We start from the raw sequence: 11284 nt of genomic DNA, 5'->3' as shown, positions 1-11284 counted from the left end.
GTCTGTTTATACCTCACGTGCCACCTCCCCCATCAACGCTTTCCTGCTGTCCCCCAGTCACGCATAACTGCTATTGCCTTTCAACTCCCAGGACGTGTTCTTTTTACATCTGCTGTGCCAGTTGGTATGTTCTGCCTTGCAGATCTACTTATTTGTGTACTTTGTTCTATCCGCTCTACTAGATTTTCAGGCTCCTTAGGAGGGAGCTTTCAAGCCCTGCGGCATGGGAGAAGGAGATTACTAAGTATTTGCAGGCTTGAATACAGAGAAATGTCTTCCACTGTAATATGACAGGGACTATATTCTATCCTTGGTACCCTCCGTGGTGACTCACAGGGCGACTTTACATGTGCAAGTGCATGTTCTCAAGAAACGCTGCTGATGGATGGATTCAGCCCCTGAAGGGATTATACAGTCTTTTCCATAATATCCCAGTGCAGGATGAATTTCTGAACCTAATAGAAAGTTGCACAACAAAAATCAGATCACATTTTTTTAAAAATCAAGCATTTGGTTCCGGACATGTATGAAAACCCCTAGCTCAGTATCTGACATATAGTAGCTGTGTTGAGTTAATGTTATTCCATGCACAGACAACAGCCAACAAGGTGACAAGTTCTGAGATAGCACATCTGGGAAGAATGGGTTAGGTAATGTTTTCCAGCAGATAAAAATTTTTTCAGGAGTAAGGGGCAGGAATGGAGTGTCCACGTGGCCAGGTAGCCAGGTCCTTGTGATGTTGGACTGCCAGAGGGGCATTCCTGGATTTAGCAGATAATGACAGTACTCTCCCCACATTATGTGGAAAGGCCAAAGGCAGCGAGGGAATGCTTCATTCCCCTTTGACAGTGATGTAAATTTTGCAATTTTCCTGGGTATTTTCTCGATAATCTCTCTCCTAGGGTCATTATTTTGAGGGAGTCAAGAGCACAGGTTTTGAGCATCCTTCTTTAGAGATACATGCTGAACTATTTATGGATGAAATGACATGATGTCCAAATTTGTTCCAAAATAATCCCATAAAGGAAAACCAGTGGGCATAGAGCTGCAACAAGGTAGCCTTGTGTGGATGGTCATTATAATTTGGTGATGGGTATATGGCAGTTCATGCTACTAGTTTGTGGTGATTTGGTGTATGTTAGAGATTTTCCGTAATAAACATTTCATTTTGTTTTTTTAAAGCACTGATTTTAGAGCAGGACAGATCTAGGTTCAAATCCCTTCCTGCTATTTTTTTGGCTGGGTGATCTTTTCATCTATTTCTTCTGAGCTCCATTTCCTCACTCTTAAAATGTTAGAATAACTCCTGGCTTGAAAAATGGTTGCAAGTATACAAAGCACTGGGGGCAAAGCCTGGAGATGGTTGGAAATCAATAATGCTACTATGAGTTTACTTGAGCCTAACTGTGGTAATTATTCCAACTCTTAGGAACAACTTGTGCATGATTGCTAGCAGAGGGCTGGCGTGCCGTCTTGACTGCGGGGCTTGACACAGCTTCAGCAGATGAAATGGAACTGGGGATCAAATTATAGGCTTCAAATCCTTTACTAAAACTCCTGGAGTGCATTTCTTCTGTTACTACTTTTTATACTGTTTTTGTGTGTGTGTGTTGTTGAAGCATAGTTGACTTACAATGTTATATTAGTTTCAGGTGTACAACATAGTATTTTATTATTTTTTGATGTTGAAAATGGCAGTGAGAGGAGGGAAGAGGCAGTGGTAGGTTTTGCTCATGCTACTTCTTTTGGTTGTCACTGTTTCTAGGTTCACAGCTCTGTTGTCAGTGTGAGGGGTCAGACCAGGAAAGCAGACCCCTAAAGTCCAATGTCAGGGTGGTGGTAGGTGGGGGGGTCCCATCTGCAGATCCCTCTTCTTGTTTTCTGTCCTGCCCTTCCATCTGTTAGCAGGCAGCCAGCATTTCACAGGCTATCCTGGGACTCGGAGTTCTGTCTACCTGGGCACATTTTCAGGCTCTGGCTGGCAAGGCAGCCCCGTCAATTTTTGCAGAGGATCCTGTGCTGGAGGAAGGAGAGTGAGATCACAAGGAATTCATTAGCATCCCAGATTCTTCTTCTTCTTTCCTCTCTTTGCCTCCCCCCACCACTCTCACCCCTACCCCAGCAATTTCTTTTTTCCCTTTAGAGTGGCTGTCAAAGCCAGGCCAGAAGTGTGCTTTTTCTGGTGTCTTTTCTAAAGACCTAGCGTTCAGCCCTCCTTGGATGAGAACCTGTCAGCGCAGCAGGCAGATGATTAGCCTTTCAGCCGAGGGAGGCTTCATGGTGAATGGAAATGCAGGCGTTTGCTGCAGCCGAGGCCCTGCAGCCACATCAGCGAGGCAGTGCACACCAAGCAGGCAAGTTTTACCTGGGTCAGACTGCAGGAAGTGCTAGGCCGTGGAGGTGGGAGGAGGGGTGTAGGTAGATTAGGGCTCCCTTCCCCATGAAGCAGTGAGGAACCTGCTGGACCCGTACCTGTGGTCTCTTCTTAGAGACCCATGCAAGCCAGCCCATCCTTTCAGCCTAGCTCATGGGGGCCACCTCCTCCATGAGGACCCCGAACTCAAGGACAGAATTTAGGATGAACAGATTTCTTCTCATTTAATGGAGAAAAATCCTAATAACCATGTGGCCAACAATGGGGCACACTGCCTAGGAAGGTAATGAACGCCCCATGACTTTGGTATTCAAGAATATTGCAGAGAGAAGACCTGTCATGGGTGGGAGTTTAGCTCCAATGCCCTCCAAAGCCTTTTTACTTCTATGGGTTCCCATGGGGTTAAGAGCATGAACTTGGAGTCATCATAAGCCCATAGTTCAAGTCCTGGCCCTGCAGTTAGTTGGATGGCCATGGGCAAGTCACTTAATGTTTTTATTTAAAATAAATGATGGGGGCAGATTATAGGTCAGTAGTAGAGGCCTGCTTGACATGCACAAAGTCCTGGGTTTAATCCCCAGTACCTCCATTAATAAATAAACCTAATTACCCACCTGCCAACACACACAAAAAAGACCAAAAATAAAATAAATGATAGAGGCGTATTTTATTTTTCTGGTAATGGATGATCATTGTTAAAAAAACAATTTATTGTGGACACTTTCCATTGCAATACATTTAGTTTTAGCTTATTCTTGTTAATAGCTACATCCTGAGCTCCTTTAAACCATGGCTTCCTCATCTGTAAAACCGAGTAACAATGAAATTGGGGAGATGATGTAGAGATTAAACAAGGGAAGGTATAGAAAGTGCTTAGCTTTTAGTTAGTCATCTAAAACATGTTGATGACAGATCATTATTTGAAACCAGCACTGTCCAATAGAAGATAATGTGAGTCTCATAGGTAATTCAAATTTTTTTAGTAGGCACATTAAAAAAGTGAAATTAATTTAAAAAATTTATTTAACCCAGCATACACAAAATATGATGTTAACATATAATCAATATAAAATTATTAATGAGAGAAGTTTACAATCATTTTTTGGTTTCTAAGTCGAGGTACTGGGGATTGAACCCAGGACCTTATGCATGCTAAGCATGCAATCTACCACTGAGATATAACCCCACCCCCAATAAGTTTTTAAAATCCAGAGCATATGATGAATTTATAGCCCATCTCAATGTGGACCAGCTACATTTTAAGTGCTCGAAGGTCACATGTAGCTAGTGGCTACCATACTGAAGAGTGCAGCTCTAAATCTTTCATCTTAGCTCTCCTTGAGCCACCGTAACTCTGAGAGTTTAGTCTGCTTACCATAAATATGGATTAGATTGTATTGCTCTCTGTCTTGAAGGATACCATCCTGGCTCACTGACTCTACCGTAAATACCATAAATGCAACTAGTTCCTATTTTCTGTATTTCTAAAGCACCTGCTTTCCTGGGCCCAGGATAGCTGCCCCCAATAGTGCATTTTGATTGATGTCCTTGGGAATCCAACAAGGTTATTGGCTTCCTTTCTACCTTCTGATTGAAATGTTTATGAGAGGCTTAGTACTTCCTGGTCCACGAAAGATGCTCCCGAAGTGTTGCTGTCATTGGTATATTATTGGTGGTGAGTGGAGTTGAAGATCTTATGTGATCATCTGGTCAGAGGCAGTGGGGCCTGGGAAAGCCATTCAGTGCTCTAAGCTTCTTTTATCCTCAGTGTGAGATGCAAGTTTCCACCCTGCCAACCTCAAAGAACTACGATGATCAGATGAGATACTATATAGAGAAAGTGTTTTGAAAACTAAGAAGATTTATCGATATCAAGTGTAGTTGTACTTATACTGAACTCAGTATCATACTTGGCCTTGGGCTGTGTAGGGGGTCCTGATGGCCCCAAAGGCAAGAGACCTGAAGAAGTGTTTTGAAAGCGGTAAAGCCCTAAAGGAGGGATCCTTTGATTATGAATGAGAGCGGAGGCAGAAGAGGGGGCCCCGTTGATGCCAAACTGGTGAGGAGCTTTGCTTTACTGGAGCGAAGGGAAATACAAGTGCTGTGTGAGAGCTGTACTCATTCAGGTTCTCGTAATTGCCAGTTGTCAAATATACATAGTTGCTTGAAAAGAAGGAACTCAGATGGAAATAACAGAAATCACCATGGTGGATATTTCTTTAACCATAAGTTCCAAGTGAAGAAGTAGAATATGGGAGAGGCTATAGCTCAGTGGTAGAGCGCCTGCTTAGCATGCAGGAGGTCCTGGGGATTGAACCCAGGACCTCCACTAAAATAAATAAGTCTAATTACCTCCCCCTCAAAAAAAAAAGATAACTAGATAAACGTAATTATCTCCACCCCTAGTCCCCCAGGGGGGAAAAAAAGGAGAAACCTTAGAAAAGGCCCGTGGGAGCTTTTCTGCTTCTCTAGGGCCTCTGAGTCAGAGTGACTTCTGCAGAGGGACGCTGACACTTTGGTAAATCTTCATAAACAAAGAGATTCCTTTGTAGCCCTTTGGTGCTTGACTCTAATCCGCCCGAGGCCATGGAAGCCATCCCACTCTACTAGGGTGTTTCTATTGTAGAAACCGATTTTCCCCAGAGAATCTCCATTGTGAAGACCCAGCCAGGAAGGAGTCTGTTCCAGAAACGCCTCCGGCACTTGGTTCTGTATTTCCTCATTTTGTGTCCTTTCTTTCTGCAGCAGGCTGCCTATGAGTCATATATTTGGGTGCTGAAAACTGAGAATTAATTTGTGCTTTTTTTTCCCTCCTCCAAATAACCAGAAACTGGCAGGCCCCGCCCTGGGGCCTGTGTGAGTGGGAAATACTTCCGGGTCCAATGACTCATGGTCTCGCTGCCGGGACTTTGACCATCTGGGCCTCACGGGACTTTGAAAGAATATTAAAGGCTTTTCACCTTTTCCCTTTCCTTCAAAATATAAGAGTTTTCCATCAAACTGAGAGGGCTTTCTCAGGTGAGGAACAGAAGAGCTTCTGGTTGGGTTAAGAGGCACGTCTCTTATTCTACTTCGTCTTTTCTACAAAGGTGCCAAGTACCTGTTCTGTGCCAGGCCTCATTGTAAGTGATTTATTAGTTTAATCTATTTTTAAAGAGGAATTGCAACAATTAATCTAATATAAGTTTAAAAGGAAATAGGAAAGTAAATCCAGTGCCTCATCTGGTCTACCTATAAAACAGTCAGTCTTGGGTTCTGAGACCTTCCTTCAAAATTAATCACTAAAGGAAGTTTCCAGGGTTTGATTTCTGCAACATCCCTTTCTCATAATCCTTTTTTCCTTGAAGGACAGGAAAAAGAGACAGTGTTTTGAAGATAAATATGGAAAGCTAAGAATGAAGTGTTTCAGAGCCTGTTTCCTTCAGAGTAATGAGAGCCGCCCCATTGGAGGGATGTCTGTTGATCCGTTTCAGTCCCCATCCTGGGAACAGTGGGAAGCATTCCGAGAAGAATGCTTTCTGAGCAGGTCACCCAGCAGAGTGCCTCCTTCTGGTAGAAGTGGTGTCCAGCCCTAAAGACAGCAGGAAGCACCGTAAAAATCCATTCACTGGGTAATAGGTCATGTTGCATTCAGTTACTAACAAGTGAAAAAGGAGCCAAGACTTTTGGAGCACTTACTGAGTGCTGTGCTTGGCTCCAAACCCTGGACTGTTTAATCCTCACAAAGCCTGATGAGGCAGGTGCTATTCTTCTTATCCCTTCCACTTAACTAAGCCAGGAAGTGAGCAGGGACATTGAGTAACTTTGTAAGGTCACAGAGTGTGTAGGTGGCATCACCAGGATTCAACTCACGCCTGGTGGCATCAGAGCCCACGCACTACCCACCATATGTGCTGCAGAACCAGCAGCCTTGGCTCTTTCACTTCCTGTGTGGTCTTGGGCAAGGTTCTTGGCTTTCATGGGGCTTTGTTTTCCATCTGTAAAAGTAAGGGATTGCAGGACTGGACAAGAAAGCCATTCTTATAAACTGGGTTCTTACAGATCAGAAAACATCAGGTAAGAGTCTCTAAGATATGTGGCCCAAAGGATGGGAGGAGCACCCTAAGAGAGTTTATTTCTACAAGGCTAAGGCCTGCTGAACTGAAGGTCACCCCATCTGTGTGAGACAGGAGGGAGGGAGGCAGGAAATAACCATTAAAAGAATGACACAGCAATTGAGGATAGGACATAAACTGGTTAGAACCAACCAGGCCCAAGATGGTGGAGGATATGCCTTCCAGTGGACGTTGAGCTTCATTATTCTCTCACTGTAATGCATTAACATGCTAAATGCACACCCATAGGCACCATGACAGTTCTGAGGATGGCCATAAAAGGCCAGAAAGTGGGCTGTGGCCCAATTCCTAGAAATCCCTGCCTCTTCCCCAAAGTAGTTGGAATAATCCTCCCACTTGTTAGCACGTGAAATTACTGAGCCTATAAAAATGAAACTGCTCTCAATAAACTCAGATGCAGTGGGTTAAGTGCACCCTAGAGCTGCCTCTCTTGCCTTCTGAGATGGCCCACAATCTGTCTATGGAGTGTGTATCTCCCTGAATAGACTTGCTTTCACTTTACTATAGCTCACTCTTGAATTCTTCCCTGCGCGAAGCCAAGGACCCTCACATGACAGGGCATGTCCCAGGGACTCACTCGAGACCTGGGACATGACTATCCTCTGGCATCCCATTTTCCTGCAACATGTGGGGCCTCAGAGATTTAAAACTTCCACTTGAAACTAAGACAGTGGTGCCTCTTCCCACCCAATTTCACTTCCTGGCTGGGAAGTGAGTCTTCCATGGAGGGTTCACAGGGTTTTTGACAGACGGCTGGTCAAGGTGTTGAGGGTGGGAGAGTGGGCACACCTTGGCCTTAGGAACCAAAGCTGAGGGCCAAAGGCCAACTGACTTCTAATTGCCTTTTTCCAGTTCTAGCTATCTTGCCAGGGTGACATAGCTGGTGACCTTAAACAAATTCTTGCACTCTGGACCTCAGTGGCCTCTTTCTTAAGGTAGAGATAACAAGAGTGCCTGCCCCACAGGTGATGGTAACTCTCATAAAACAGTACCTGGAACATAGCCAGCACTTAGTAAAATGAGCCACCACCACCACCATCATCATCTCAGAGGACAAAAGTAAATAGATCAGGGACTTTGTAAGGAAGATTGGCTAAGGCCCAGTTTTGTTAGTTTTGGTCCTTCTTTCACAATGAGAGAGGGCTTGATACAGGAAAAACAAATGTGGGGCGAGAGGAGGGCCGTGTCCCAGGTCTTGGTTGAGTCCCTGGGACTTACCTTACCAAGTCCTTGGTTTTGCGCAGGAAAGAATTTAAGAGTGAGCCACAGTTGACAAAAGATAGATTTATTTAGAGAGATACATACTACATAGAGTGTAGGCTGTTTCAGAAGGTGAAAGAAAGGCCACCAGGTGTGGGGGTTGGGTGCTCAGGTTAAAGTAAAAGTAGATACATGCTCCATAGACAGAGCACAGGCTCCCTTGTCTCCAAAGACAAGGGCGTGAGAGAGGCCTTGCAGTGCAGTGTTGCTAGTTTTTATGCCTGGGTAGCTCACATGCCGACAAGTGAGAGGACCATTCCAACTACCCTGGGGAAGGGGCTGGGATTCCCCGGAATTGGACCACCACCCCTTCTTTGACCTTTTATGGTCAGCCTCGAAGCTGTCATGGCGCCTGTGGGAGTGTCATTTACCATGTTAATACTACAATGAGCGTACAATGAAGCTCAAGGTCTACTAGAAGTCAAATCTCCCGCTATCTTGAGCTTCAAGGCCTACTGGGAGTCGAATCTTCCGCCATTTTGGTGTTAACTGCTGTGTCATTCCTTGAATGGCTATGCCCTGCCCCCTTCCCCCTGTCTCAGGCTGAGTGCTTGTCTCTTGGGGCAGAAGGGAGAGCAAGCCCAGAGGCTTGGGGGAGAAGAGCCCTAAGGACCAGAGAGGGTTGTCACAGGTCTGGAGAGGGGAGCAGGCGGGCCCTGGGGCAGGCTGCCCTTTGACCTTGAGGGGGGCTCTTGGAATGACTTACTGTTCCTTGGAAGAGGGGAGTAAAAGCCAAAGGATCACCATTAGGCACTTAACCCACCTTATCTGAGTTTATTGACAGCAGCAAAACTATGAATTCAAAATGGGGTCTAAACTGAGGGGACTGTATTGCAGATCAATGGAGGACAGATGGGATCTCTTATTTTTTGAGGCTTTTCACTTTTCTCAGCTGGACACGGTGAGTCTTACATTATACATGTTGGCTACTGCATCTGATCCCGTGGTGGTGACAATCTTTTTTTTTTCAAAAAAAAATCTGAAGAGGAAAGACTAAGGCTGGAAGGGAAGCTTCTCACCCAAGACTGGGAAAGTATGATGAGATTTTATTGGCCTATATTCAGATGTTTCTTTTTCCATGCTTTTAGCTTTGTGGAAAACTGTGGGTATGATTTAGCTATCTCTCGGGACCAAATGTAAAAATGTTTTATGAACGTCAGAAAAATCGTCCCCCAAAGAATTTCTCTTTGGTATCAGTAGTTCAAGTAAGGATTCTCCCTCCCCTCCCCATCCGCCTGCTCTCCAGCCCCATCATGGCAAATGAAGTAATCAGTTGTCCTCCATTCAAGAAAATAAATAGCGCAGAGGCATGGCCTTGGTGTTCTGTAAAGCCCTAGGAGAGTGTTTCCAAATTTCACGTAGGAGGGTCAGTGGAGTGGGGGTTCTGGAGAAGGAGGCAGTGACAAAGAGGACATTTTTAAGCTCTTGGGGCCGTTTAAATAAACAGCTGATAAGCTCACAGTTTCAGGAGCCAAGAGTGTGTATCTGAAGTCTTTGTTACGCATCTTTTTTCAGGCTCTCTACAAGTCTGGGAGGGCTCTGAGGTCTCTGTTTAATCTACAATCAGCTTTTCTATTGAAACTGTGGCCACAAGGTCTGACGCCGCCCCGCGGTACACAGGGAACACCTCAGATGGGAATCCAGAGTCCTGGGTTTGGGGATGGTCTCAGCTACACACTAGCTGTGTGACCTTGGGCAAGTCACTTAATGATGTCTGGTACACAGTAGGTGCTTCATGAGTATGGATCAAATGAATCAATAAAGAAGGAAACCTCAGTTTCTTCATCTGGGAAATGGGGGAGTGATACCGCCCCAACAGGCTGTGATCATGTCGGTAAAACTGCTTCCTAGAAATGCTTCTCAAACGTTCATGCATTTCCCCTGAGTCACCTGGTCATCTGCTCAAATGCAGATTCTGACTCAGTAGGTCTGGGGTGGGTGGGCCTGAGTTCTGCATCTCTGGCTAACCGCCAGGGGATGCCGGTATGGACCACATTTTGAATAGGTAGGTCCAACACTCTGAAATGCTCTACAAGTTCTTGAGATTATTAACGTGATCTCTTCAGCCAATGGGGTCAGGATAGATTCCAAGGATAGACTAACCAGTTGACCCGGTGGCCCCTCAATTGGTAGAGGGGTGAGAGGTTCCTGGGACACAGGACCTGAGAGTTAGAACCCGGGAAGTCCCAAGCAAACTAGAACAAGTTAGTCCCTCAGGATAATGGCAGAGAAAGGGGCGCTTTGGTCTGAGCTGCTTGTGAACTGGAAAAAAACAAAACAAAACAAAAACAGATGAGCATATCTGCTAAGGAGAGGAGAACATCCTCACCTTAGATCAATTAGTCCTCCCATTCCTTTATTTCACAGAGGCCCAGAGAAGTTAGGTGACTTAGCCTACATCACACAGCTGCTCAGGAACGGGGCTGGGGCTGCAGCTCCTGCCTTCTGACGCACTGCGGGCAGGCCGGCCTTCCTCACCAGTCCACGTGGCCCTCTCCAACATATTCCTCTTGATTTGGCAAACACAGCATGTTTATTTATAAGTTGGCTTGTTTGGAGCCTGAAATTTGGCATGGCTGATTTTGGCTGTGAGGAGCTCAGATTTTTCCTCTGTTTTGATTTGCTTAACCATGTGTTGTGAGCAAAAAACCCCAAGTAATAAAAACACGACGAGGCTGCTAAAGTGGTTCGAATGCAAAGCCTCCAGAAATGTGGCAGCATGGACTTGGCAGATTTATTTCCTATCTCTAGATAGTAGATTAGACTCCTATGAGGTTTCCTTCCAGGGACTTACAAACTCAGAATAAATAAATAGCCGAGTCTCTGAAATAGCCTAGAGGCTGCTTCTCTTAGAGGTGGAGACAGGAGTTTGGGACGAGTACCCCTGATGGGCAGATCGCTGGAGGCTGTTCCTCTGCTCCTTAGCACGAGTCCTTAGAGAAGGTGGCCGTCATCAGGGCTAAGGTCTGTGTGATGAGTTGCAGAACGTAGCTCAGAATCCTTTGCACTTTATTTTGCACACAGCAGAAGCCGTAAAAGAATGTGTGCCTTTTATTGTGAACACTGAGAATCCATGCAGAGAATTCTCACACTCACTACGTGAATACATTGCATTTAGGACAGCTAGGCTGCTCTCAGACCCCAGATCCTTCTAGTTGTGCAGTAAGTTCGGGTGGCTTTTTGTTTGGGGGGTGGAGGAAGAATGGGAGATGGTGAGAAAGAGAGACGGAGAGGAGAGAGGGAGGGAGGAAGAAAGGGGCTTCATTTTATCTGTGACTCTACCTGGTGTAGGGAGTCTGGGTGCAGCCCCTGATCAGTGCTCCGTGCAAATCCGTGATCTGTTCCAGTACCCAGAGAACAGAGTCTTAGCTCTGCCCACAAAGAGATGAGTGATCAGCCCAAGTGGTGAACACTCTGTTTTTCACATAGTGTGGTCAGCTGGCAGCTTTTGCCACTGTCTTAATACAACAAACCAAGCTACAGGCTGAGCACAGCTAAAACGTCAATATTTTTTGCAACAAAATTTCTGTAGATA

General features: G+C 45.4%; 1 protein-coding gene across 1 annotated transcript in view; it reads right to left on the bottom strand.

The window, feature by feature from the left end:
• Positions 1-1666: 1666 nt before the first annotated feature.
• Positions 1667-11284, bottom strand: part of PLXDC1 (plexin domain containing 1) — a 71294-nt gene continuing 61676 nt past the window's right edge. Inside the window, exon 14 of the mRNA XM_074342918.1 lies at positions 1667-2019. Coding sequence (XP_074199019.1) covers positions 1996-2019 — 24 coding nt within the window. The 3' untranslated portion in view covers positions 1667-1995. The remainder of the gene's footprint in view (positions 2020-11284) is intronic.

The sequence above is a fragment of the Camelus bactrianus genome, chromosome 16 (assembly GCF_048773025.1).
Source record: "Camelus bactrianus isolate YW-2024 breed Bactrian camel chromosome 16, ASM4877302v1, whole genome shotgun sequence".
In the NCBI taxonomy this organism is placed as follows: domain Eukaryota; kingdom Metazoa; phylum Chordata; class Mammalia; order Artiodactyla; family Camelidae; genus Camelus; species Camelus bactrianus.
Note: the sequence above shows the minus strand (reverse complement) of the source record. Positions and strands in the feature narration are given on the sequence as shown.